At 40.0% G+C, this 27753-nt stretch overlaps 1 protein-coding gene across 3 annotated transcripts in view; it reads left to right on the top strand.

Moving 5' to 3' along the window:
• The first annotated feature begins 928 nt into the window (after positions 1 to 928).
• The window catches only part of NOX4 (NADPH oxidase 4), a 121357-nt gene continuing 94532 nt past the window's right edge, over positions 929 to 27753 (top strand). Inside the window, exons 1-8 of one of the 3 annotated variants that reach the window (XM_052812680.1) lie at positions 929 to 1036; positions 1789 to 1884; positions 12949 to 13055; positions 14068 to 14152; positions 14791 to 14888; positions 16862 to 16889; positions 19972 to 20044; positions 24636 to 24716. In XM_052812680.1, the coding sequence (XP_052668640.1) occupies positions 1812 to 1884; positions 12949 to 13055; positions 14068 to 14152; positions 14791 to 14888; positions 16862 to 16889; positions 19972 to 20044; positions 24636 to 24716 (545 nt within the window). In that variant the 5' untranslated portion in view covers positions 929 to 1036; positions 1789 to 1811. Of the gene's footprint in view, positions 1037 to 1788; positions 1885 to 12944; positions 13056 to 14067; positions 14153 to 14790; positions 14889 to 16861; positions 16890 to 19971; positions 20045 to 24635; positions 24717 to 27753 lie in introns of all 3 variants that reach the window. The other 2 variants (XM_052812678.1, XM_052812679.1) reach the window with 2 other exon arrangements.

Here is a 27753-nt window from a genome sequence, read left to right as displayed (position 1 = left end):
GCTCCCCTGGTGACTCACGAGGGGGTTGTATTTAAAAGCTGCTAGCAACAAGGGTTTTTTAAAAGCTTTTTCTTAATATAAAAATCAGTATCCGGTGCAACTCCCACTCCCCCCCCCAAAAAAAACCCCCAAAAACCGAACGCAAACCAAACACAAAGACCACCACAAAAAGCAGACCGGTTGCAAAGCATAGCAATCGGAACTCGGGACACCGTGGAAGTGGAGGTGCCCACAGCACCCTTTCTCGCGGCTGCGGTAGGATTACACACCCGCTGCGCCTGCACACTCGGTTGCTTTGTGCTGGGCACAGGAGCCTGCCTCTCCCCGTGCTCCTCCGGGACACCTGATGGAGCAGGATCAGCCCCTTGCAGCACAGCCCGGCCCTTCCCAGCTTTCGAAGACCTCACGTACAGCCCCACAGTAGTTTCTTGGACAGCCTCTTTGTTTTCCCCCGAATTGCAGTACAGTTGCATGCGCTGCTGCTCCCCCACTCCCTCCTGCCTTTCGTATCACATTTCAGCCGGCGGGGAGTGGGGGGGGGGGGGGGGGGCAGGGGGGAACCCCACGGACGGGTTTTCCCCGCGGGGAAATGAGCTTTTCGAGGTGGGGGAGATGCGAGAAGCCGGCCACGTCGCTCCGGGGCAGAGGCGCTGGCGGCCCAAAGCCCCTTCGCCCCCCCCCGCCACCGCCTCCGCCCGGCTCCGCCGCGGTTCCCGGGGGAGCCCCGCGGGCAGCGCGGCGCACAAAGGGGCGGCGGGCGGCAGACAAAAGGGGCAGCGCCCGGTGGTCGGCGGCGGGGCCGGAGCGCGGCGCGGCGGGGCCGGCGGCCGGAAGACAGGGCGGGGGGTGAGGGGTGGGGAGAGGGGAGGACCGGCTCAGCCCGGCTGAAAAGGAGGGCTCGATCGCCCGCCCGTCGACACCCCCCCCCCCCCACCTTCCCACCCGCCCCCCGGGTGCTGCCCCGCAGGCGGCCCGCACCATGGCTCTGTCCTGGAGGAGCTGGCTGGCTAATGAGGGGAGCAAACATCTCTTTCTGGTAGGGGGCTGCCCCCTTCCCCGGGGCGAGGAGGGAGGGGGTGTCCCCTCGGCGGGGCTGACCTGCGGGAAAGGCTCGGGAGGTGGGCGCGGGGGGTGCTGCCGGGTGGGCGGCCGGGGCCGGCCCGGCACCCTGGAGCGCCGGGGGTCGGGGCGGTTCGGCCGCGGCAGGGTGCAGGAGGTCCCGGCCGTGCCGGGCTGAGGTGCCCGGGGGGGGGCAGGACGGCGGCAGGGATGTAGGTGCGGGGGTGGCGGGGATGTGCTCCGTGCGCGTCCCGGCGGGCGGCTGGCAGAGGTACACGCGTGTGCCCGTGGGCCGGGGACGACGCGGGAGTCCGCGTCGTGCCGGGGCTCGGCACACGCTGGACGTGTGTTTGCCCTTTGTTAGATCCTCCTCGGTGAAGTTTGGGGGAGAAGATGCGTCTTCTTGGAGGTCAAGTTCTTCCTGCCTTTGTCTTTGTCTCTTTGTTGGTAGTTTTTATTCTTTGAGCGTTTAGCTGCGATACCTAACTAAAGGTTGGATTGCGGGGGGGTTTCACCAGCTCAGTGAAAGTGAAAATTTCTCACACAGGGGCTATTCCTTTTAGTATTTTAAAATATTTTACGCTAAATGCTTCAAGTTTGTTTTCCCTTTCCATGTACATGTGTTTATGAAACTACAGGCATATGAGTTTTGGGAATGAAATTAACGCTGAAAAATTTGCGCGTGTAACTTTCTGTCACTTACAATCTCTTGTTTCTATTTCATTTTAGTTTTTCTGGCTCTCCCTCAATGTATGGCTCTTCTGGAAAACCTTCCTGCTCTATTATCAAGGGCTGCAGTATTATTATTTGCATCAGATGTTAGGGGTGAGTGACCCAGACTTTACTTTTTGCCCTGGAAATTGGGATGCTGGGAGATGGGAAAGGGACAGAATGCATTTGCTAATCGAGGATGACACAAACTGCCTGTTAACTCTGCAAAGTGGGGAAGGATCAAGTAGGAAATTACTGGGATACTGTTGACAGTTGTTTAGGAGTAGAAAGTGAACAGAGTTGAGAAGAAAAAGCGCCAGTCAAGTGTGGGACAGCTATCCTTCCCCCTCCTCTCCTCCCTCCCGGTGTTCCCAGCTGCAGGCAGGCTCACAGGAACACAAACATGCTCAACAGAGGACTGGAGCTCAACTTTTTGTCATCAAAACATTAGCCAAGCTTATGGGCTCGTGCTGGCAAATTCTTTCTAATCCCATTATTGTGATACGTATTTGCTGAAGGAATTCTTCCGATAAGTCTTAGTTCTCTTCGGTCTGTCATCCTCATAGATCCTCCATTCTGTGTAAATCACTGTAATGTATGTAATTTTAGTTTTGTTTTCTAACAACAAATTCTTGGAATCTGAATGGTTTAATGAAAATTTGACTATTTTGATTTAGCAAAGGTAACATCCACCACTACCAGAAGAACCCAAAAAGATAATTTGGGGAAGTGAGATACTGGTCTGTCTTGTGAAGTTATTCACAGCTACACCATTGCAGTTCTTTGGAACGACTTCTATACAGAGGCATAGATTAAGGGTTAACAGCTTTCTGGAAAATGCTCTAGGGTTGGTCAGAATTTGAGAATCCAGGAAAAAGTGGATTAATAACATGATGCTTTGTAACACTATGTCATACTCGGGAATGGATTTCAATGGAAAGTTGACATGGGATTAAAGCACAGATGATGCACAATCTAACCTGCTGTAGAGCCTCTGGGTTTTATCTTTGGTAGATCCAGTATATATTTTTTCGTATGATTTATATCATTGCCATAGCTAGCCAGTTCCATAAGCTTTTGTGAACTTGTTTGAAAGTAAGTTGACCTGATATACTTATCTTTTTTTTTTTTTTTCCTTCTTATGGCTGACTTGGATGTGTTCAAGAAATGGATCTTAGCAAAGGTAGTGCAAAAAGGAGGGAATGAAAATACTTAAACCCTTCATGATGATGACTTTCTTGACAGAAAAAGCATGAAAACGTGTTTAATTTTATCATAATCTCTAATGGCTTTGCAGCCCAGTGCATCTGTTTGAAAACTGTGTTTGTTCGTGGCAGAACAAGTGAGTTGCTTATAAAGCAACTGTTCTTGGGTCAACATGTTGGGCCAGTCTGTCAGCTGGTATATCAATCAGCAAAGTTCCTCTCAATTCAGAAGACTCGTCTGCCTTGTACCAGCTCATCATCTGGTCTCTTTTTGGTTTTCTTATACTTCAGAATAAAAGGCACGTACAAAATAATATGATGTGTGTTCAGAACCTGTGAGATGATTCAAGCAACCGATTCCTTGTCTTGGTCAGGAGATGAGGACCAGGAGGCCATGCGTTTGAGTTTCTCTAGCTGTATCTGCTGCTGTGGGAAAAAATACTAAAGAAGTTTAAAGACTTTCTGAAATGAGGAGGAAAGTGAACAGCTGAGTCTAAAAAATACTTTTGGTCAAAGTTCTGAAACTAATTTAAAAATTTTGAAAATGTTAAAGACTGTAAAACATTATTACAATTCACTTTTTACAGTTTGTTTAAATATCATCCTTAGACCCTAAAGTTCGCTTTCTCCCTTCTCTTCTCTCTCTATATTTGTATGTGCGTATAAATCATACAGATTATTTTGCAAGGGTTGGGAAAACTGAACCCAGTTTTAGTCTCTTCAGGAAGCTGAGTAAGCATATCCATACTATGGCTGCTGTTACCTTCCATGGGGATTTTTGCTCCTCTTCTTTTTCTATATTGGTTTGTGTAGCCACTGGCCCATGGCCCATCTGCATAACCAGTCTCCTCTCTCTTCCATGCATGTATGAGTGGCTTGCAGTGCCTCTGTGTGCCATTTCTTGATGTTTGAAAATGTTGAGGTTTAGATGGAAATTCTTCACTTATAATTAAACAGTTGATTTTTTTTTTGTCTTAACAGAATGAACTTTTTTACAGATACTTTCATGAAAATTGATTCCCTTTTCCAGCCAGTTAACAAAAAATGGCAAAAAGGAATGTCATTTCTTTAATAAAAAAAAATTCTCTTGTTTTTCAGTGTGGTCTGCTCAGAAGTTTTTTTCTCTCTTTGTATGCTATGATAGCCTAAAATCTCCTTAAGAACTTCTGCACTTGCAGCACTGAAAGATTTACACAGGTAATTTTATTGTTTGCCAAGTAACAGGATGGAGAACAAGAAGAGTTGCTGTAGGAAATCAGATTGTGATATGAAATGAGGTATTGGACTGAATATTCTGAATGTATTCAACTCTTGCCACGTTTTCATGCCATGTCTTTTCTTTCTGATGTGAAGAAGGAGTAAGAATGAGGTTAGTCTTTCATTCAGTGGTCACTGAAGTGGTTCACTTGCCTTCAGCCTTCTGCAGAAGAAGGAGACTCAGTTTTATTCTTTTCTGATTGCATCCTCTGCAACCTTGAACGAGATACTTAGCACAGGATTTTAAAATTATGTAGCTTCCTAATTCCCACTCAATCTTTCAATGACAATCTTTCTGATCCTGAATTCTATACCTGTAAAAAGGCACTAAGAGCACGGTAGTGTCCTGGAAGTGCAAAGAGAAGAAATAAGTCACGGGCACCGATGTGCTAGGAGGAGGAGGAGGTTAATCAACCTATTCTATGCTACAAAATGTAGTGGGTAAATTTATGTTGTGTCAAATGTCACTGCTTTGCTCAGTTTGAGTCCTGTTAATGAGACCGTGAACTCTTCACTGTGGAATCTCCATCCCTGGAGGTTTTCAAAAGCTAATTGGGGAAAACTCTGAGCAAACTTAGTCTGAGTTTGGTGTTGAACCTGCTTAGAGCAGGAGGTTGGAATAGAGACATCCCAAGGTCCCTTCCAACTAGAGTAATTCTGTGATTATATGATTCTTATGTAAATTCAACCAGAACCTCGTGGATGTAAACCCTTTCCCAGTACTTTTGCCTTGATGAACCATCCCTTTGGATACTTAATTGCTTGTAACACTGCAGATCCTATAGTCCTACTGCATGAATGCATTCATTGCTGCTGGTTCAGGAACATGATTCAGATAAAGAATCTCAGTTTTTCATAATTTAATAAATGTTAACTTGTGGCCTTACATTGCTTGAAGAGAAGCCTGGGAAACACACAACAGGCGTGGATTTCTTATAAGAGAGTGTGGCAAAGAGGAAAGGAATATTTTCATCTTCATGTTCATAATAGATACTACAAGATGGAGTAGGTGTGAATTACAGAAAGGAAGGTTCATAAATTACTTGACGTGACTCTAAAACCTTCATTGTTGGAGGTTTTGTGTCTGCTCAGTGAGAGAAATTGTCCAGATGATTGATTTCTTTGCAGACTTCAAGATTTGTCCCTTTAGATTAGCTTGGCTGTATTTTTTTCCAACAAGTTTGCTTGTGTCTGACCAACAAATTCAGTCCTAAATTCAGTACTGGCCTTACAGAACTCAAATCTTGCTTTTGAGAGCATTAAATGAAACGCCTGTTTCTTGTTGCCTGAGTTCCCCATGAATAGAAAGAGCATTGGGCTCATTTTGTCATGGCGTAAAAGGTCTCTCTTTCCCTATTCCCTGTCTAGTCCCTGCTCAAATAACTCTAATGTAGTCAAATGGATGTTAATGCAAGAGATAAGCTTCTGGGTTTCAGACCAAAGCGAAGAAAATGCATCTCAGAAGGATCTCTTTGGGAAAAGATTGGATAACTGAAAATGGGACTGAACAGGAAAAGTGCTGCCTCACTTTTTTTATCTATACAGTTGCTGCCTTCTTGCTGTGCAATACTGTGCATCACATTTATGTCATCATTATTCACTGCTTGGAATATATTCCAGATGTTCCAGTAACTTGCATGTGTTTCCTTGCTAGTTTATAGTAATGATAGAGATTTTACTAATTAAGGCCAAATTCTGCTTTCATTGATCCTTATGCAACCACACTGCAGCCTGCTTCCCCCACACATCTAAGCATTGGAGGGAGTAGTGTATCTTGACCCTTTATTTTCCTTAATGCATCGTGGTTTTGCTATTTAATTGTCTTGTAACCAGGCTATTTGGGATTTGCTTTTTAGAGCGTTACATGTAACAAAAATGTCTAATACTAGATTTATGTTGCTATGGAAGCTACATATATGCAGGACTCCCTAGTGAAGACTGAGTGTGTTAATCCACAAGACCTTATCGTGATAGTCCCCTTGAATTTGCAAGTAAATCTCTTCTTGAATTGCATTCTCTTTGACTCATTCTAGATTTTTTGTTTGCCAAAACATTTTTTCCTTTAACTTTTTGTCCTTCCTGAGCAGCCCACAGTTCAGCATCATTGCTGAGATTATTCTCCATTATGAGCCAATGAAGAACTTGGGTTTTGCACCATGTAGTTCTTCCGTTTGCTTGTTTGGGGTTTTTTTTGTTTGGTTTTTTTTTTAGCTCAAGTAGCAGTAATCCTGTGAAGGACATCTATATTGTTAACTTTTATGGGAGAACTTCCACCTTTGCAGAACTTCTTGTGAAACTGTCAATAATGGTGGTTCGATTAGTAGAGGTACAACTCAAATAATTAACTGAAATTTTTACTACTGTATCATGTAGTCTTGTGTTAAAAATAATCTTCTTGTCATCATTGCCCCTCATTCTAAGATGATTATGGCATAATACTCTGTGTAGAACAGAACTGAATTATGGCCAAAATGTTTCTTTGGCTGATTATACATTATATTATGTATTATTGCAGGGTTCCCATGGTAGTCCAACAATGGCAGATCTTAAAATAAAAATAGCTGCATTACACTCCAGAAGACCAGTTTTACAGCCCATGTTACCTACTGTGTTGTGATAAGGGGAGATAATTCAACATAAAGGAAGCCTTTAGCAGCAGACGTTGCATCACTTCCGTGTGACTGTGACTCAGATATGACAATAAGCAACTTCCTGCTCTGGCCATGAGTTGCAGTGTGTTGTGAATCTCTTGCAGGGACTTGGGTACCCTTAATCCCTTGATTCATGACTGAATTTGTGGAGTTTAGATCATGCTGCATCTTGCGGCATCAACCATTCAAGCTCTTGTTGCTAATTAATGTGTAAAATACTGTCACGCTTTGTGATGTTGCTACAGAATAAGGATGGTCTGAACACTCAAATCTGGAAGATAACTTGAGATCCCTTCCAGTCTGTGTGTGTATCGTTCTGCCTGGCACGAAGAGAAAGCTGTAACTCAGCAACACCAACAAAAGTATTTTTTAAAATTTTATTTCCTGAGGTCAGGATTCTAACAGGCTAAATTAACTGATTAATAGGTTAATAAAGATGAACATTTGGTCTGAAATCTTGTAAATGAATACACTTTGTTTGGAGATTATCAGAGAAGTTGGAAGCTGATATTGAATTCCAGGTTAAGATAGTTGCTTTCTTCAGATTGAATGACTGATTTAAGCAGAAGGAGTACATCTAACGCAAAGGGACTGCGTATAAAGTGAGAATGTAACCTAAATATATGGACAAAAAGAGAAGGAAAACCTTCAGGGAATGCCTGTTTGGTGAGTTACAAGTGAATGGTAAGAATATTGATTCTCAGTAGTGCAGGGAAGATACCGCATACCTCATGAAAAAGCTAAAAATATTGTTGCCATTGTCCACTCCTGATGTTTCTCCCTTTCTATAATATCATATCCAACTTCTGATTCATGTATGCAAGCAGAAGACTGAAGTTGAATTAGCGTAGAGAATTGGGCTGCTGTTAAATTCTCTGTGTAAAGGATTGCTGGTTTTTGTTGTTAGGTTTTTTTTTAAATACTTAATACACTTTTTCAAATGTGATTCAGAAATATTACACCACTTAGCCTTAAAATAATTTTTAAAGGGTTGCAGTACATGAGGTTGGGATTTACAGAGTCTTGCCTCGAAACCTTCCATCTTCAGGAACAAAACCAAGTCAAACTTTTGTAGAAGTTTTCACATGTTCTGGTAGGTTTCCGCTACCCTTGCATTTTCCTTCCCTTCAGCTGCTTTGGGATTTTTTTGCTAAATCTCCAACCAGATTTGTCAGGCCTAGGGGCAGTAATTGCTATCCGTACAATTCAGATCTCTCCTTCATCTTAGATTATCTGTGCTCTGTTACTCAAAACAAGGAGTACTCTATCTATGAAGAAAAGGAAGTCAGGTCAAAAGGAGGCACATTGTGTAGCACAGTTTGTCCCACCTCTGAAAATAAATAGTTTTAGCTGCTCCAGTACTGATTTGGGGAGGTGGTCTGTGACCTGTGTCTGCAGAGCAGTATGTGGCTTATGAGTCTGCCCGCAACCTTTCAAGTTACCCTGAACCACAGAAGATTGAAAAAGTTCAAAGAAAGGCCTCCAGAGAGAGCATCAAGTGTGGTGTCTCTACTGCCCCATGACCTGTTTAGGATTGTTGCTTGTAGATGGTGAGGTCTTGAGAAACAGAATCGCATCACTTTTAGGCATGGAAGGATTTGCGGTATTCCATTTTTTTGCTACAAGATGGGCTTAAAAGGTGAGATAGGACCATATTTGTTGAAGTCTTCCTGTATTCTGCTCTCCAGCATGTTTTGCAACCATGTATTGGATACTAGATTTTTCTGCACAGCAGTTGCAGGTAACGTTCATCTCTGCGTTTATAACTGATGAACTTTTGGGGATTCTGTGGTACACAGTTACTTTAGCCCTCAACCTAATACTGAAATCATTTGCCTAAGTACAGAGAAGCTCATTTCCCCTACTTTGCTGGCAGCAACACACAGAACATCCAATGAGAACTGACTCTTTGCTTCTCTGTCCTACTTTGTACGTTGTATGAGCGTAGCCCGGAGTCCATCCTGATTTCTCTGGGACTGTACATCAGACAGGGATAGCTGGAGGACTTACATTCCCACTGTATCTCTGGAGCCCTTTGCTGCTGCTTTGGAGAAGGAGAATATGGTGATTGCTTTATACTTGTCTGGAGAAAAAAATCTAGCCTAGTTTTTAGGATTTGAGTTTGTAGTGGGTCCAGTTCCCTACTATCCTTGCGACAGATTTCCTCTGTGAGTTCAATTAATCCTTTAGTTTTTCTGTGCCTCTTTGCCCCTCCATGAAATGGGATAACAGCATGTGTGGTACTGGGTAGGCAGAGTACAGAAGGAGGTTGTCAAGTGCTTGGATTTGATATTGGCAGAAGTGGATAAAAGAGAGTGTCCAGCAGAGATTTTGGGGGTGTTTTTTTCTCTCTTTTTGATCCTACAGAAATTTCACATGTTACTAACATGAAATAATACTTTTTTTTTTTTCCCTTAAGACAAAGATAATCTTAGGAAGAAAAAAGGATTATATTTCTCTCATTTCTTAGCTACTTAATAAGGATATATATCCATTCTAGAACCAGTGAGTTGCCTTGGAGCAAAAATCATCTTTTATTCTACTATTGTTTAAAAATCCAACAATGCACTGTGTTAATTTGTTACTATGCCACCCAGGCAATGCAAAAGAAGTCAAGAAAGAGACTGCTTGGAAACCATTTGGAAGGAATTAGTTTCATGGGGATATTTTTAGCCTTTGGATATATGTTAAGAGCAAACTTAGTACTCTGTTATTCTTCTGGGTCTTCCATGAATTGTCTTTCTAAGCATTGTTACATGTATTGCTTTACCATTGTTTTCAAATTGGTCATGGACTTGTTGCAGCAAACATACCCATCTTTATTTCTTCAGAATAAAACCTTAAGTGAACCATTGGTGAAAATATTTGAATCGCACTTTCCTAGAAGTGCACTGCATATTTGAAGAAGTCGTTTCCTGCTCTCTTTTTTTTAAAATTTTTTTTTTCCTTTGTACAGATGCTGATAGCATTGAATTAGAATTAATGTAAGGGCATTCTTCCATAGTAATTGCATTATGAATGAATATTTGCTCTTTGTTAAATAGTGGCATGGAAAACACAAGGGAAGGTTAGTAGGGTAGCTTTTTTGACTCATAGCTGATTCATATTTTTTGTACTAGTTAAATTATTTGGCATTTTCATTCATTTAATACTATATAGTGTAGAATTAACTATTGTAGACTACTCCAAACTAGACTGTTTTGTTGAAGTTTTGTAAGAAGAATAGTTGTACTTGATAAATGAAGTCTTGGATAATTGATATCATGCCTGGTTTATGTTTAAACTCAAAGACAACAAAAATTCTCAAGAAACTAATGATGCATCATGTAGGTCATAAAATAGAAATTATTAAATTTTTTAAATTGCTTTACTTATTAATTGTATTGAAACTTTTTTCAGCTTTTGGGTGTTAGTCAAGAGCTACACAAATGATTCAGTTTACTTCTTGGTTTTGCATAATGTTACTTCCACATAATTCTTCAGTTTTTCAAATCATGCTCTTTTAATCACTGAAATACTGTAGCATATCAGCAAGCTCTAATAAAAATGCTTATATGTGTTTAAGGATCATGTTTTTGGACTTACTGCTTTTATGAGGTGTATAGCTTATTTTTAGCTTCTCTTTAGAGGAATAATAATTAATGAAAATAGAGGCAGTCTTGTAGATGGAAACAGCACATTATAGAGACATTTTACTTGCCATTAAGTCCAATCATTTCAAGGGTATTGCCATTTTATCTGATAGTCCAAAAATATTTACCATGTTCTAAAGTCACTTTAAGCTACTGTGGGCAAGGATAGAGAAATATTTGTTGTGGTTGTTCACATTTTTTTTTTTTTATCATACTTTGAAGTGGAAAGTGACATCAGCATTCAGTAAAATCTCAGCTCAGTTGCTGAGGTTGTGGCCATTGTAGCTGGTGCTCAGTTGTAGTCATTGCACTTGGGCTCTGGACCAGTTGGGAGAGCCCAGGGCAGGGAGGAGAGGATGATCTAAAATATGAAGAACATGACTTGTGAGAGAAAAGCAGCCAGAATAATCTCTTATTGTGCATGTGAACGTAGTGTGAAGTAACAGACGAAATAGAAGCAAGGAAGGTTTTATGTAAGGAAAAAGAAGACTAGCAGTGCATTGGAAGAAATAGTGGAGGAGGTCTGGAGAGTGGGAAAGAACTAAAAGTGATGTGGTTCATTCTAGTGTTATTTTCTATCATTCAGTAGGTTAGAGATACCTCTGTTGTAAGTGTCACTCTCAGTGTAACTTTTGTGAGATCTGCTCCTGGGACGTTTGCCAGGGATCCCACATTTACATGACAGAGAACAAGGTAGAGCACGTTTTGTGGGGCAATTCCTCCTACTTCTCAGGGGCAACTTCTGAGAGAAGGTGCCCTTATGACTGCTTTGTTCTGTGGAAGCTGGTAATGTCTGGTGAGGAATTAAGTCCCTAGCACTCAGGTCTAACTAAATAATGTAAAGTAGAGCCAGAAGAGAAATGGGATTTGGGTGGGGAGCTTGATGCTTCAGGCAGATTGAACATCTTTACCTTCTGGTTACCTACTGGTTTTGTGCCCAGATGTACTGCAGAGAAAGTGGGGTACGTGAGTGTTACTAACTGTGACAGTAGGCAGTTTTGATGTTTTATGGTACTGAGAAGCTCCTGTCACGCCACCATGCTTGTCATCTTGATAGACATGCTGAAGTCCAGTTATTTTGTTTACTTTATTTTTACTAGTTTATGTATTCATCCATTTCTGTGACATGTAGGTAAGTCTGTAAAAAAACAACTTAATAGCAATTATAAATTTTGAAATTACAAGGCTTTTCTAATAATTTTTGTAAAAAAATATATTTCCAAACAAATAAAACCTCTTTGTTTCTCTCCAATTTTATTTCTTCTTCTTGATACGAAAGATATGAATATAATAAATATTTCACTGATGAAATTTCTTTTGACTGAGAAATAACAAATGGGGTCTTTTTGACATAAAGTTTCATTTTGAAAAAGTAATAATCTTTAGTAATTTTTATTAGATAATTTGTACCTGTTCAAATCATTCACATGCCTCTGCAGTATTTGAGTTATCTTATAATATTATAATAGTTTTTTATTAATTTCTTCAGGAGTTGAAAAACTTGGGGTTTAGAGAACATTCTAAGAAGTATCCTTCCAGAAATCTGTTGACAGTCTGAAAGCATCTTTTATATAAGCTAGTAAAATGGTAATTCAACCTAATAACTAGGAGAACAATGGCATTTTGCTAACTTCTTTAAAAATCATAAATGAATGAGAGAATATAATAAGATTAAAAAATACAGGGTTATGACATTAATGTGTGCTTTGTTCATTTATTTGACAAGTGTTTTTGTTCTAATTATGTAAGTTTCAAATACACCAGTGAAAGCATTACTCAAATTAGATTTCAGCTACTGAGTAGTCAAAATGAAGAAAACCTACTTTCTTTAGGTCCAAATATGGCACTGCATAGTGTGAATGGATGAGGAGTTTTGTGACAATTCCATAACAGTCATTGAAACAATGTTATCATTTCGGTTTAATTGAATCAATTTTTTTTTCACATCTTCTTCTGGCTTGCTTACCAGAAAATCATTACACTTTACTTAAGTGGCTGTCTAGTGTCTTCATAGTGTTTATCCCTCTTTCTTATTTAATTATGTCTGTTGAAGCTTTCGGGTAATTTCTCGGTGGACGCTTATTGTTGCCTCAGATATGCTTTGTTCCATATGGCTTTGAGCACTAATGAAGATATTGGTTGTTTCAGTAGAAAATTGTCATTTGCTGACATTATTGCTGACAAAATTAATTTTGACTAATTTTTTGATGCAAAGGTGAAAGCTGTTTCCCTCGGAGAACAGCATAGCATGCTGTGCGTACAGTGGTTTTTCCAGTACATGTAAAACATGAAACTCCACTATTCTGATGAGTCAAGAGAGCATGGGAACCATTTGGTTTCACAGTAAAGAAAAGGAGGTTGAATACTGACACCTGAACCATTAGAGCATCTTTTCTCCCTGTAATCTAACTCTTGCTGTATTTGTTCAGCTAGGATTGTGTGTTAGCAGAGCTTCAGCATCTGTCCTCAATCTCAACTGCTGCCTGGTCCTTCTACCAATGTGCCGTGTTCTCTTGGCCTTCCTGCGAGGATCTCAGAAGGTAAGTACTGTCCTCAGCATGCAGCAGTTGAGAAGAGGAGGGCCCTGGTCCCTGTTTAGTCTAAAAATAATAGGAAAAAATCTGTTATATCCCTGTTTATTATACAGTATGTGCTTGCAGGGTGCACGTATCAGACATTCAGCCTAGATTCATGACTCCTTTGAAGACAATGCCTTGGCTGGCATTGTCTGGTTTGATTGGACTTGTTGTGAGCAAGCTTTCTTCAATGCATTTTTGAAGGACGGGAGTTGCTGTGGAAATGTAACCAGACGAAGTCTTCTCTTTCTTTCCCAACTCTAATATTAAAGACATCTGTGTCCTCTCTACTGCTTCCTGGTAGAATTCAACAGAGGAAAAAGAACTTCATCTCTGGGTAACCAGAAGTGTCCTACTAGAGATGATAGAATTTTAAATAAAAATACCCAACCTGATCTATTCGTTACCATGGGAGAAAAAAAAAAAGTTCTGGCAAAACTAAGAGGGTTTGTTTTCTGTACCCGTATTCAGTAAACAATAGTTTAGCTTGTTTGTGATTCACCAGTTGCTTTTACAGAAATATAAGTAATGCTTTTGACGAACATCTGTGTTTTCTAGATGGTTGCAAATTGAACCTGTGAGTTCTGTTTGTCATGTGACAGTACCTATAAGATTTGATGCCTATAGATGCATATATGTATGCAAATATACCTTTCCCTCTGATCCTGCTCACTAAAGAGTTAGTGAAGCCTACAGCAATTAGTGCTGGAATTCCTAAGTTTTAAGGCCATAAGGGACATAACTTTAGGTGCTTTTGACATCTATGTAATACAGGTCCAACTGTAATTTCTTCATTAAGACCTCAAAATTGGCTCATTGACATAATCCTGTAGTTTTAAATTTAGGTCCTGTGCTTGCAAGGGTGTTAAACCTAGTAAAAGCTGAAGTTGCTATTAAATCACCTCAGTTGCTCTTAGTATTTTTTTTATTTTGCTTTGTTTTAGAAGAGAGATTTCTTGAATTCTTTTCTTATTAGGTTGCCAGCAGGAAAACCAGAAGGCTCCTAGATAAAAGTAAAACTTTCCACGTGACGTGTGGTGTTACAATATGCATCTTTTCAGGTGAGATCTTACTCGGCTTGTTTGGGAAACATTGAAGCAGTACTTTGAGGTTTTTCTTGTACAGTACATTTGGGGGTAGTCTTGCTCTGTGCTTCCCTGCCTTAAATTGTGAATGCTTTCTTGGATGTGTGTGGGTTTTCGTTTATTTTTTCCTTTAAACACATGGGCTTACATTCTAATGCTGAGCCTTTCCTTAAAATTCCAGTTTCTAAAAGGACAGGTATATGAGATCAGGTCAAAATCTGCTATTACAAGTGACCCTGCATTATGCCTAAGGAATTAGAGTGAAGAAACAGGGGGCTACAGGCTTACCTGCAGAAGAGCGAGCAGAGGAGACAAATACCTAATTCGGTGAAGAAGAAATATTCTTGGGTGGACACCTTTGAATGTTGTGTCCCAGCTGAAGCATTGCAGTACAGAAATGATTGCTGTAGTGTTAAAAAAACTTTAAAATACATACAGCTTTCTGCCATGAATATCTATAACCTAATTTACTTTAGAAAAAGAAATCCTTAGTCCCTGATGCATCTCATGCAGGTGATGTGTTTATAGCTTGGCATCTGGGTAGCCACTTTTCTTCAGGGGAATATCTACATCTTGTTTACGGATCTCAGCTTTACTCGTTTTTTTTTTTTTAGTCCTACATGTTGCTGCTCATCTGGTGAATGCTCTTAACTTCTCTGAGAACTACAATGAAGACTTTCTGGCACTAAATGCAGCAAACTATCGTGGTGAGGTGAGCCAGCTGTCCTTTCATATTTTGCTTTTAAGTATATAATTTAAATATATGATTATTTGTATATTCGATTCCATTGTATGATCCATCTTTTGATCTAGACAGTGCTGCTGTTTTGTGCACTGAAAACTCACCATCATGTGGATTGCTGTGAATTTTACTTCTTTCTCTGGACAGAGCATGTATTAAGCACTTTCTGTTTAAGCCAGCAGGATTCAATCGTATTGGATTATGAGGTGGAGAACACTGTCATAAAGTCCTTTCACCTTGTACCTTGTTCTCCTGCTTCTCTTCTGCTTCTCTCTGTTCCTTGTGTGGGCCTGATTGAGACACTTCTGCTGCTGTTTGGGAAAATACATTCTGCATTTGCACAATTTAGAATATAGTGCTATGTGACATATACTGGGCGTTTGAGGATAGTGAGATTTGAGACTGATTTTGCATTTTTAAACTGCTGTGGGAACTGGAGTGTATATGTTAAGAGTGGAATTAGTTATTTGCGTGAACTGGGCTGGAAGCTGATTTCTACTTATGAAATAGTTGGTTTGCATGCCTTTCTCTGACTTTGGTGCAGGTCTCTTGCAGGCATACCAGAGTCCTAGTCCCTCCTCCAGGTGCTTGCTTGTGCATTTGGCACTGGAGAGAGATTTGCAGATTTTGGGAGGAAGACCAGAGTCCAGGACTCTTTCTCCTTTGGGCTACAATCAAGTTCTCTCTTGTTTATATTCGTTCTAGTCTCAAGTCTGCATTTCTTTTTCTACCAGCTTCATTAGGAAAGATTTAGAATGACCCTATCCCAGCTGCATCCTTTCCTGGAAAAGGAGAGCTTGACTCAGCCCAGGCTCATAAGGACCAACAACCAAGGTCTTCCACTCCCTGGGTGAATGATCTAATCACCCAGCTATTCTGTGGCAGACAGACATGCCAACACCAACTATTGTGCTGAGGTTCTGGATTGAACTCCAGTGTCTGCATGTGTTAGGAGTGGTGTAATGGACTTAGCTTCATCAGGAACATTAGCAGGAGCTTGCCTCAGGCTAGAATGTGCCAGGTTGTGCATGGCAGCCTGTACTAAGCAGCCTTAGGAATTTTGCAATAGAAAATGGAGATAATAACAAGTTTTTAGTAACTCTGGGATTAAAACCTCTCAGATTTTAGGTATTTTGGTAGCTCTTGAACCTTTGTGCTTGAATTCCACTTAAACCTGTTTTTTAAGTGTGGTGGCCAGTCTGGATGCTACTGTCATCTTCTGTAGATGGGTGTGCACATCTGGATGCGGACAAGTTCAGGGAGAGGGACGCTTCGTTTTTCCTGACCTGTATGAAAACTGCTCACCTCCCCTCACTGCATTTTATTGCAAGTTTAAAAAAAAAAGTTTTTCTCCAAAGTGAAGACAAAACCTCACGAGGTGTAGGACTCAGGGGGAGTGAGGCAGTTTCCTGTGAGGTTGACATATCCCCTCTTCCTTTCACATGTGGTGAAGGACACAGGAACATCTGGCCTTGTGTTGTCAGCTCCTTTGTGTTCAGTCCTGCTTCACTGGAGTCCACTGTAAATCTCTTGGTGATGTAACTGGCAGTAAAATGCTCGTGGCTTGTCTTTCATTTGAATTCAAAATCTCTCTCTATTCTGCTCCCCTCTGTCCTCCCAAAGGTATAAGATAACTGAGTAAAGTTAAGCTTTCAAAAAGTAACTATCTGTAAAATTATCTGGATCCTAATTTTTCGTAACAGATCAGAATTTTCTTCATTGGGGGAACGCAAAGGCTAAAGGTTTAGCTTACACTGAATTGCAGTCAGTGTAAACTGTTACCAAATACCAAATCCATTCCTACATCCAGATTTAGGGATTGCTTATGCCTTCAAGTGTGTGAGCTCTATGAGCTACTTATTATTATTACATTATTCATATAGATATAAAATCACGTGTGTTGATTTTTTTTATTTTTTTTTTTTCCCCTGTCTGTTTTTCAGGACCCAAGGAAACTGCTTTTTGCTACTGGTAAGTCTGTTGCAAAACTGAATGACAAAGTTTGCTGCTTCTCATCATCACTCTCCAGACAAAACATTTTGATCCTGTGTTTGCATGCTCCATTTTTTGTATCTCAGCTAGGTTGAGATGTGTTGTGTTAATGTAACCTCAGTTTGCTTATCCAATAGTCAGGAGGGAGGAGTTACATAAACCCTGTGGTAGGATGAGCGGCATCTTCAAAGTTGTTGTTGTACAGATGAGTCAGTGGAAAATCATTAGTTTCAAACAGAGATTCTGCATAATCTTAAAACCAAATTCCTAAATGATCCAATTTCTAGAAAAAGAAACATAACAAAAAAGCGGTCTTCTTGCTTCAGCTGGTTTATTTAAGGGTTAGTTTGACTTCAGAGCAATCTAAACTGTTACACAGGAATCAGGCTTCAGCACTCATAAAGAATAAATAAGCAAAGACACTTTTGGTGCAGGAATTTAGAAGGGAGCAATGTTTGGGTATGGAGGGATAGGCAGAAGCCTGAGCTGTAGAGCTTCACAAGCAGGTAGAGGTTCTTCCTAATGTCATCTGTCTTTCACCAAAAATCGCAACTTGGTAGCATTTAGGGCAGGGTCCAAAGGAATCTATCTGGACAGCAATGAATGCGATTCTCTGTCTGTCAATCCCAATACGTTTGCTAGAATTAGCAGCCTGTGGGGAATTGCTTTCCAAAAACCCTAGAGAAGGTTTAGATCAGTTGAGAGTAGAGGAAGTGAGAAAATTATATTATAGAAATTGAGGTGTAAGTTAACTGCGAACTGGAAATAGGTTGGGTAACTGGTGTAGTTAGTGAGAAAGAGGGTTACTGATGGAGGAGGGAGTTAAGGGGAGGGGAAATAGGAACAAGCAGCTAAGGATTTTATTTAGTATCTTGGATGAAGGAGGACTTGGGGTGGAGAACCAGTGCAGAGGCCCCATCAAATATTGTCCCAGCTTCCAGGGACACCTTGAGACCTCTCTAGTTGAGCAGAGGACCTGCAAAGTGGAACTCCTTTTACCCTCTGACAGCCAGGAATATAGTGCATTTCTGAAAGTTTGAGCACTCTGTTTCAAAAAGCAGTGATTCTAAGTCATCTTAAATTTAAAATTACTCAGATCACTCCCCATCCTAACGACTGGTAATCAACATTTATTATTTGTGCTGAAGGAGTGCCCAGACAGGGACCAAGATTTTGCTGCACTGGGAGCTGTACAAATATGCAAAAAAATGGTCTCTTCCCAAACAGTTCAGAACTAGATTTATTGGCTGATTTTTTTAACATAGTGAGAAGGAATAAGGAATTTGAAGGATTTATAGTGTGATGGCTTTTCAGATCAGTCCAGGAAAGTACCTCCTTGTATAACGGCGTGAGGCTAATTGTGGGAGGAGCAAGTATTCAAGATTATAGTTAGTAGAGGAAAAGAGAGACAGGGACAGGGAGAAGAGGAAACACTGAAAATGCACTGATGAATTGGGACAAGGCTGTGAGTGATTTCATTTTTGCAGTTTGATGGAGAAGAGAATTGAAGAACTGGATGTAAAAGGTGACCTGTGGCTTGAGTGACAGTGTAGGAAGCTGGATGAAGTGCTGTACTGCAATTGGATTGGAAGTGTTTGTGTCAGAGGGGAGATTGATTACACGCTACATATCAAATTAGATTAAGAAAGAAGAAATGAAGAAGGAGGCAATGGAAAGAATGCACATTTTTTATTGCAACTGCTTTTAATTGTAACCTTTCCCTGAAGGGGTGAAATTATGTTTCTTATGCAGTCCATGACAAAACTTCCGTTGACTGTAGGACCAGGATTTTTCCTACAGTTTGTAAAACTTAAGAGTGATTTGGGATGTATTAGATTTTGGGTATCAGACTTTTCAACAAGTGGATACTGAGAAGTTTATAAAAAGATAAGATTTGAAATTGTCTCTTTATTGCTAAAGAGTCTAAAATCACAATCAATTATTTAAAAAATTAGCTTGTTCTTATCATTAGGATGTGATCCTGCCAAAGATCCTGGACCATTAAAATCTTTGGGTTTGCCATTTAAGTCCATGAAAGCTGGTTGAGACGCTTATATTCTGACATTAAAACAGCACTTGTTTAGCTTTGTGCTTGGTGATTAGCCTGACTGACTTTGAACCCAAACACGTGACTTTTAGGGTGACCAGAGACTATGCTTAAAAACTATCAATCATCTTTAAGAAGTAAAAGGTTTTGATGTAATGCTTCATGGATTTCAGGTTCTTAATTCTTAATTCAGATTCTTAATTCCTGGGATGGCAATTTTGAAGATAAGGTGCTCAGAAAAAGTGGTAACTTTGGTTGGGATTTTTCTAATCTGTCTCTAGGCTGATGGTTTACTGTACTTTATGGGCAGGATTCTGCTTTAGGGTGAGATGAGTCATGCTGTAGAAATACTTGTTTCTCTCCTTTGACTTAAAACAGAGCTGAGGATAGACTAGTTCTGATACATGTCTGCATTTGAGCAGATGAGTCCAGTCCTTAGTATTTTTAACCTTTCCTTCTCAAATGCTGCCTGTAGATCACTCTCACAGACTTTGCTCTACGGGCAGTGATTTCAAGCATGATACAGTGCCATGGAGAGTAATTTCAGGCTCTTTCTCATTCCAGGATGAAATGGGTTGGCAAACAATTGTAGTGACAGCTTGCATAGAAATTGATTTGCTTGAAATTCTGTCCCTGACCAGGTTTTTAATTGTGTTCAACAGAGTTTAGGGTTTGGAATAAAAAAGAGATACAGAAACTTGTACAGTCAGTCTTACAAATAAACAAATAGATAGGATTTGTCCTTGCTTAGAGACAAACGTCATGAGCAAAAGATGACAGGAGCAAAGACTGATAGGAAGTTAGTGATGCATGGTGAAATGCAAGGAAAAGGGCAGTTTTCTCTGGGAGGGTGGGAAATAACACAACAGCTGTCTTCAAGAGATAAATATCAAATGCAAGAGTTTGATTGAATCAGAATTTGTATGTCTAATAACTTCCACTTTCTTGAAAGGTCACAGGAGACAAATATACCTCTTCACAGTTCAAGTATAAGTTATCTTATGTCCGTTTTAGTTCCAGGTCTGACTGGAGTCATTATGGTGTTAGTATTATTCCTAATGTGTACAGCTTCTACGTATGCCATCAGGTAAGACATAATCTGATCATTATGCTGAAAAATGCCATTTGTGTAATCATATTCTCATACTGATTAGAGGGAATGAAGAATAAATGCAATACGAGGCAAGGAGTATTTAAATGAGTATTAAAAATAATACCAGTTTTCTTGCCCTATCTTTTTTTTTTATTAGCTTGCAGGTAAATTAGCACAGTGAATTTTGTATTCAAAAAATTACAAAACCTGATTAAGTTGCCTTCAGAGAAAAACACTGTTTGAGGAATGTGCTCAGTTAAAAATCTAGGCCTTTAAAAATTCAAATAGTTCTTTTTTTCCTGTTTGTACAGGGATGCAGTAAACTAAGCATATGGGAAGTTCTGTCCAATGCGTAAATTAAGTCCACTGGAAGTAAAATAAGATGATATATTTATCTTAATTCTTTTCACCAATTAATTGTGACAACAAACTGTAAAAAAACATCAAAAAAACCCCAGCAATGAAGCGAACTGGAACAGAATTGTGCTACTTAAGTAGAATGTTGCTTCTTTAAAGCTCTGCTTCTGGTTGTCAGATATATTCTTTTTAATGTTGATTATAATTCAAAACAGCAATGCAGTATTGGCTCAGAGTAGCTGCTGGGATTTCTAAAGGTTTGGTCCTCCAGTGGGTTCACATTCTGCACCAACATTACTGAATACATATTATAGTATTATATATCATTTGAGTGACCAGCACCTTGGAGGATCTAGCCCTACATCATAGCCTTTTTAAGGCTTTGATTCTGCAATTGAAGCATATAAAAACCCCTTGATTTTTATAGCAGTCTCTGATGAATTCAAAGACTGGTTATGTAAATACATCATCTCAATTCAGCAAACACTGAAGGATATTTTGATTCTGTATCTTCAAACATTAATGGTGCTTCACTGATGTGAGCTAGGTATGTGGTTTTGAACTTTGAACTAATCTGTCTTCCCTGAGTAGCAATGTTATCAGGCACTGATTCAAGAAAGTAGTTCAGCAAATACTTGTGCACTTTTTGTAGACAAAGATACTTACAGGCTTGAGACCTTTGTGAGGCACTGTAGGCTACAGAAGTGCAGGATAAGACTGCTGCACAAGATGTCAGACATGGCTGCACATTATATTGTCCACACAGATGGCTCTACTTGCAAAAGAAAGCCAGTTTTGGGAAGGTGGAAAAATATAACCATTACTTTACTCTGCAGCAGTGAGCCAGAACAAAGTCCCGTTTTCTCCAAGGCCATGATAAATTTTAAAAAAAAAGAACAGCATTTATTAATGATTGGGAAATTTAGGAAAATATATGTAGTCGCAACCATATTCTTGGAAATAATTTTGGGATTCATGCAACAAAGGTTTCCGTCCTTTGAAGTTACATGTTTGTTATTTCCTTCTTCAGTTACTAAGTGCAAGTGCTTTCCTGCCTTTCTACCATCTAGCCAGCAGAATCAAAGCCCTTAAGAGAGCACCTGCATCTCCTGTTACTCTAGCAATAATTCTTATTTAGAAATTTTATCCTGCCTTCTCCCTCAGGCATATGGCTCAAGCTTATCTTTACAGTGTGTTTTCCTAAGGAAACAAGCTTCCGTATGCATCTTTCTGTCCCTTTTCAATCTCTTTCCCTGTGGATTCTCACTTGCTTATGATGGCTAAGCTCACGCTATAGTCTTAGGAAAATTAATTGTAAATGTTCACTGCCTATCAGAAACTGGGCTTTTTAAAAAATATTTCAGAGACTATTATACTCTCTTGGATTTCAGCCCTAATCTGCTCTTGCACACTAACCTGCTTAATCATTTCTTCCTTCGTATGTTCTTCCTGAATTTTTTCTATGCATGATTATCCTGCTATTTTCGTGCTTTTACTTGTTCAGTAAACTGTGTGAATAAGTATTAGGAGATCGAATTAGCTGCTAATGTTTTAAAAGGGGAAAATGAGTATTGTTTGAAAAATTTTCCAGATTTTTGCTGTGTCATACCAGAGAACTAGACCAACGTTTTTTGTTCAGTAGTTGTTTATTGGAAGGGTTATGAAGTTATTAGAAAATACAATAAATCCTGTGAATTCCAGACCAACATTTTCTGTTCAGTAGTTGTTTATTGGAAGGGTTATGAAGTTATTAGAAAATACAATAAATCCTGTGAATAAAGTTGACATTTCTGCTGACTTTCAAATTAGTGTTGTTCAGGGGTATTTCCATTGAACACAATTACTAGTGACTTTGGAAATCATATATTTATGCTCCAGTGCCATCTCTCTTTGTAACCAAATATTCCAGTCTTCAATTTCATCTTCTAAACTACCACATATATCTTCCTTTTCAAAACTAGCTGTTACAGGGTTAAAAATATTTTTCCAAAACTGTTCTGCTTACTGTGTCCCTTTAAAGCATGGCAATCTCCCCTCACTTTTCTCAGTAAGTTAACTCTTGCAGGACTTCACCTGCAAAATTTTAAAGTAGGTTAACCAACATTAAAACTAAATATTCAAGTTGATCTCAAATTTTCAGGTCTTTGTGTTCCTAAGAAATGCGTTCATTCTGTGAATAATGTCTATTTTAAGCCCTAAGAAGAGGGTAAAGCAAGTAATAAATGTTCTGAAGAACTATAAAAATATATATGTAGCAGTAGGAAGATTATTGAGTATATTAGAATACTGTATGTATTTGTAGGATACACAGTTAAAGAAGGATACAAGTAAGAAATATATAATTATTAAAATATTGAAAAATATGCTTCATGGTAAGAGGTTCAAGGATCTCCATTCCTTTAGTTTAAGAAGGTGAAGTTGGGAGGACTTGATTACATTTAGGGGAACTTGATACATGGAAGGAACCAGGATTTTATAGTAGAGATATCTGCAGGAATGCTGAAAGAAGAATAAAATGCTCAACTGGCTGGAGGCTTACATTTAGACATATTCAGACAAGAAGTGTACAGTAATTTTAATCAGTTATAATAATTAGCTGTTGAAAACAACATGTCAGAAGCTGGGAATGACTTTCCATCACTGAAATTTTGAAAAATCGGTGCATTCTGAAAAAAGTGCTGAAGATCCAATAAAAATGAATTCAGTGTGCAGCTGTTGGTATTGTAGCAAGATACCAAATTAAACTCTGAGACCTGTTTCGGGTCTGGGGGTAAATGTTACTCTCTTTGTGCCTTCCCATTGTGCTTCGACTCCCCACACTGTCATCCTTTACTTTCGTCTTACTGATGTTCTCTCCCACAACTCCTTACAGATACTGGTGAGTGACTGTATGGAAATGCCAGCCAGGGTGTGGGCAGTTAGAAAGAGTTTGAGCAGCCTCAGGGAGGAAAAAGTGTTAGCGTGGTGCTGAACGGAGGAAGGATGGCAGGGTGAAGGGGGGGATTCAGAGCCCCTTGCTGTTGCTGGGTTCCTTGGAACTGCTGTTCGTTGGATTTTGTTTTGGTGGCCCTCAGATTATCAAAATTATTTTTTTTGTCTTGAGAAAGAAAACAAGTCCTGTATTGACAGAAACAAATGCAGTGTACATCTCAGATGTATTGAAGCAAGGGTAGTTAGCTGTTTATGTAAAAGGCCATAGGAGGGGAAAAAAACTGTGAAAAAAGTTAGCTATGTTGGAGGAGTAGCTTCTGAAACTATGTCCTCGAATTTAAGGTTGTTTTTTATTGAATAATTGTTTTGGCTTATGAAAGGGGGTAGGGTTTTTGGTTTTGGAAGGGACTCTCCTACCATGCTGTGTAGTGTGAAAGGTGTGTTTGTGTGCTATGAAGTAGAGTATTTTCTTAACCATTTGGTTGTTGTTGTGTTTTGGCGAGTATTTTCCTCAAGAAAAAACAAACAAGCTTAACAGAAAACAGTTCCAGATGGGTATTTTCTTTGGTCTTGGTTCTTTTTACATTACCTAACAAATCACTGATGAAAGGAAGTCCTCTTTCCCCTTCACCTCTCCTGATCCTCACAGTGGTAATGTTCTTCTTGTTCCTCTCAAGACCATCAGTCCTAGAGCCCCACCGTCTGTGGCTTCCTGCCCTGAAAATTCTCCTACCTGTCCTCTTGTTGCCTCTTTGTTCTAGTTCCCTTTCCTCCTGTATCTCCTTCCACTTCATAACCTCACGAGTTTCTTTTACCTTTCCCAGCAGCTCTTCTGCTGCTGTCTACACTACCTGTTTGTATGTTGTACCAGTAGTGACACATTAAACACCACAGCCCTGTACTGGGGCAGGGAGAACGCAAGGAGGCACTTGCCGTAAAGAGGTTGAGTTTTGAGCCTGGAGACAGAAGAACTATTCTAGCTAAAGGATCTGACAGGGACTAAGTAGGACCTATGAAAGCAGTGAAGTCTCCTAATTTAGGAATAGTTCTTCAGCTGGCTCTGTACTTCTTTGTCCTTCATCTCTCTCTCAGCTTTTTACTTCCGTGCCAGCCACCTGTTCTTCTCAACACTTAATTGCTTGCAAGTACAGTGGGCCTGTAGGAATACATACCGGGCTTTGACTGTTCTACATGACTACGTGGTGTATAATGATGTCCTGTGTGCACAGATCTGCTTTTCATTAGCAGTGATTCCATCTGAGTGAAACAGCATTGAACCATGGTTTATTCTTTTCAGGGTTTCAAACTATGACGTCTTCTGGTACACACACAACCTTTTCTTTGTCTTCTATATGCTGCTGATGCTGCATGTTTCTGGGTAAGTAAATGGAAAACACTGTCCCTTTTCCTGAAGCACAACCAGAAAGAGCAGTTCCCTTGATTGCTGCTTTTCCTGAGCTCGCTTGTGGACAGTGGGCCAACTTCTTGACAAGATGCTATCCTCTTCAGTTTTTCAACAAGTGTTTGTTTAAATAAAGTTCAGACTGCAGCTTGGAGAATTTTGTGTTACTACAGCCAGCTAGCACAAACTTCTTCACTTTCAAGTTTATTCCTTGTCCATTTTACCAGTTTCTAGTGGGAAATGAAGAAAACGTTTCTTTTCTGCCCCCTCTTACCTGGCTGCTGAGAGGAGAATGTGAAGCAAAGTTGGTCATCCCTTTCTCTTTCCTCTCTACCTTCCATTTTGACTCCTAAGGAGAGGGAAGGAACGGCCTCTCCCTAATTATCGCTTTCTTATTGCTATGATACAAAATTTACTAGTTTTTCTTCTTGTTTTCACAAACATCAGAGCAGTGTTCATGTGCCATGAAGCTGATGGCTAGGTCTGTATCGGGCACAAACAAGCCCAGCTTTACTGCAAGGTAAAGCAGCTTCCACAAGTTACGCTGTGTGAAAATCTGGTCCACTAACATCTCTGAAGCCTCCTTTGTGGATGTAGGTGCAGTGATTGGTATAGGGAAGGGAAGGTGTATTTGAACGAGGTTTATTTCTTCATGTCATCAAACATCTACTGAAACACAGGGTGCTGGAATGTCTGTGTGACACTGAGCACCGCTGCTTAAAGTAAACAGTGAAAGGTAATTAGGCCTAGCAAGATCACGGTAGGAATATGTTGTTGAACAAAATAAACGCAGCTTGAGATCTGGTGAATTGAAATAATGAGTTCAAAGCAACTGAAACTCCTGGACACAATTCGAGTTTTCTGTGTTTTGTTTTGTTTTGTTTTGTTTTTCTGTGGCATAGCTCTTGTTCATGGCTGGGGAAGATGGATCTAACCTGTTCTCTCCATCCTGGGGCAGGGTGAACTTTTGCTAAATTATTCTAGTTTGTCTAACTTCTTGAAAACATTTGGTGACTGAGATCCTCCAGCCTCCATAGGCACTCTGTTCCAGTGATTGCCTTTGGAGTATTTTTCATGTCTGGTTTAATTCATCTCCTTCACTGTATTATCCTTTGCCCATTGTATTCCTAAACATGTTGCCACTTCATGAAGGAAGAAGTCTACTTGGAGAAGTTTGCAAACCAAGGCTGCAGTAATACACAAAGCATTAAACAGACATCTTCTTGTACACAGCCTCCTTAGTATTGAATTGGAAAGTTGTTCAGTGCAAATCTGAAAGAACTGAGTGTCAGTGAAAAGTGGGAGAAGAATGAGTCATGGAGAGTGGGAGTCAGTTCAAGTTTAAGATGCCTAAATGTAGGTCTCTACAAGTTTTCTAAGTGTCTTTTTCCCATTATAGTCTAATGAGTTCTAATAAATACAGTGAGTGGAGCCTGAAGGATGCTTCAACTAACCTGCTACTACAAAGACCTACATTCAAGTGAGCTGGATTGATTTCTGGGCTCCATTGCTGATATTGATTAGAAGATCTCTTCTGAGAATAAAGGAAGCTTAGACACCCACGCTTAGGTGCCCAAATGACTCCTGCATGGCATGTCTTAGAGATTTGCAGACGCATGGCCAGTTACTCTACAGAGCAAGGCGTCTCCTGTGGCTGAACTGTGCAGGCAGATTGAGTGAGGATTTACCTGTCTTGGGAGTCTCTCCTTTCAAGTATTTCCACAGTATTCCTGGATTCTTGTTTTGTTTCAGACTATTAGGGGTATGTTCTTATAGTATCCTCTTCTTCAGGGTAGCCAAGCACTTCTCAGCAGTATATAAAGTGATATGATTCATCTATCATGTTATTGGTTTGTTCTTTCATCCCTACCCTAAGGGAGAGGACAATCTTTCAGGGAATTATCCTTAAAGACTTTTGTTGCTCTTGTACTTCTTGCAATGTGACTTTCAAATATTTTGGTGGCTTAAGGCTTGGTGCATATCTACATTAATTTATCTATATTTTAAGCTGGTAATAGCAACAACAAAAACTAGTTTATGTAAAATAGAAGCTTGATGTTTCTAGTACCAATGTAAGGAGCTATAAAACATACAAAACATTTGGACCCATATCCTCAGCTGATCCAAATTTGGTATTACTGTGGAGTTAAATGGGTTATGCTGGTCCATAGGAGCTGAGAATAAGGCCTTTGTGCTGTCACTAGAGTTATTCAAGGATTTATCTTCCAAAGGGTGAAAATTCTTAAGATTCCACCCACACACTGACCTTTAGCAGACCCCTCAAGCAACTCACCTTGAGCTGAGCAGCAAAAGATGGATGAGAAGATAGGAGCAGTGCAATTCCACTTAGAACCATTGACCTCTAGCTTATCACCAGAAAAATCTTAAGAAATAGTGATATGTATTTTCCAGCTCTAGACAGAAGTGAATTTTGTCTTTATTTTGGGGGTGGAAAATTGGGGCAGAGGTTGATGTATGCCCATGCAAATCCTGCATGCTGTGTTGCTCAGCCTGTAGGACACTTTCACATGACTTACCCTTTTTGCCTCTTCCATTTTTGTTTGCTAAAGATGTCTGTCTTCTACCTACTGACATCCACACTGAGTTTTTCTGTATTTGGGTGTTGCACCAAATAAATATATGAAGATGTATCTTAGGCTCCTTAAGAGTTGTGCAGAACTCAACCTTTCTGGGAACTGATGTTGGGTGTGTCAGACACCTTGCCTTTCCTTGACAGCTTCAGAAATGAGAGTCATTGCAGCTCCTGTTAACAGGCAGCTTTGTCATCCCAGTTTGCCACTTAGTTAGCATGTTTGTAATAGTTTAAACAAACTAGAGATCACTGGAGGGGATGCTCTTGTTTGTGGTTCAGCTATTCATGTCTCAAGGAAAACCTGGAATCCTCTTTTGGGATGCTCTGAGAACAGGGAAGCTGTGGGAGCAGCTGGCAGGCGTGCACACAAGGTTGATTGGAAAAATATTGCATGTGCTGTGACTTCTAGCTAAATCTGTG

Source organism: Harpia harpyja, chromosome 17 (assembly GCF_026419915.1).
Source record: "Harpia harpyja isolate bHarHar1 chromosome 17, bHarHar1 primary haplotype, whole genome shotgun sequence".
NCBI lineage: Eukaryota > Metazoa > Chordata > Aves > Accipitriformes > Accipitridae > Harpia > Harpia harpyja.
This window is presented reverse-complemented; position numbering and strand designations above follow the sequence as displayed.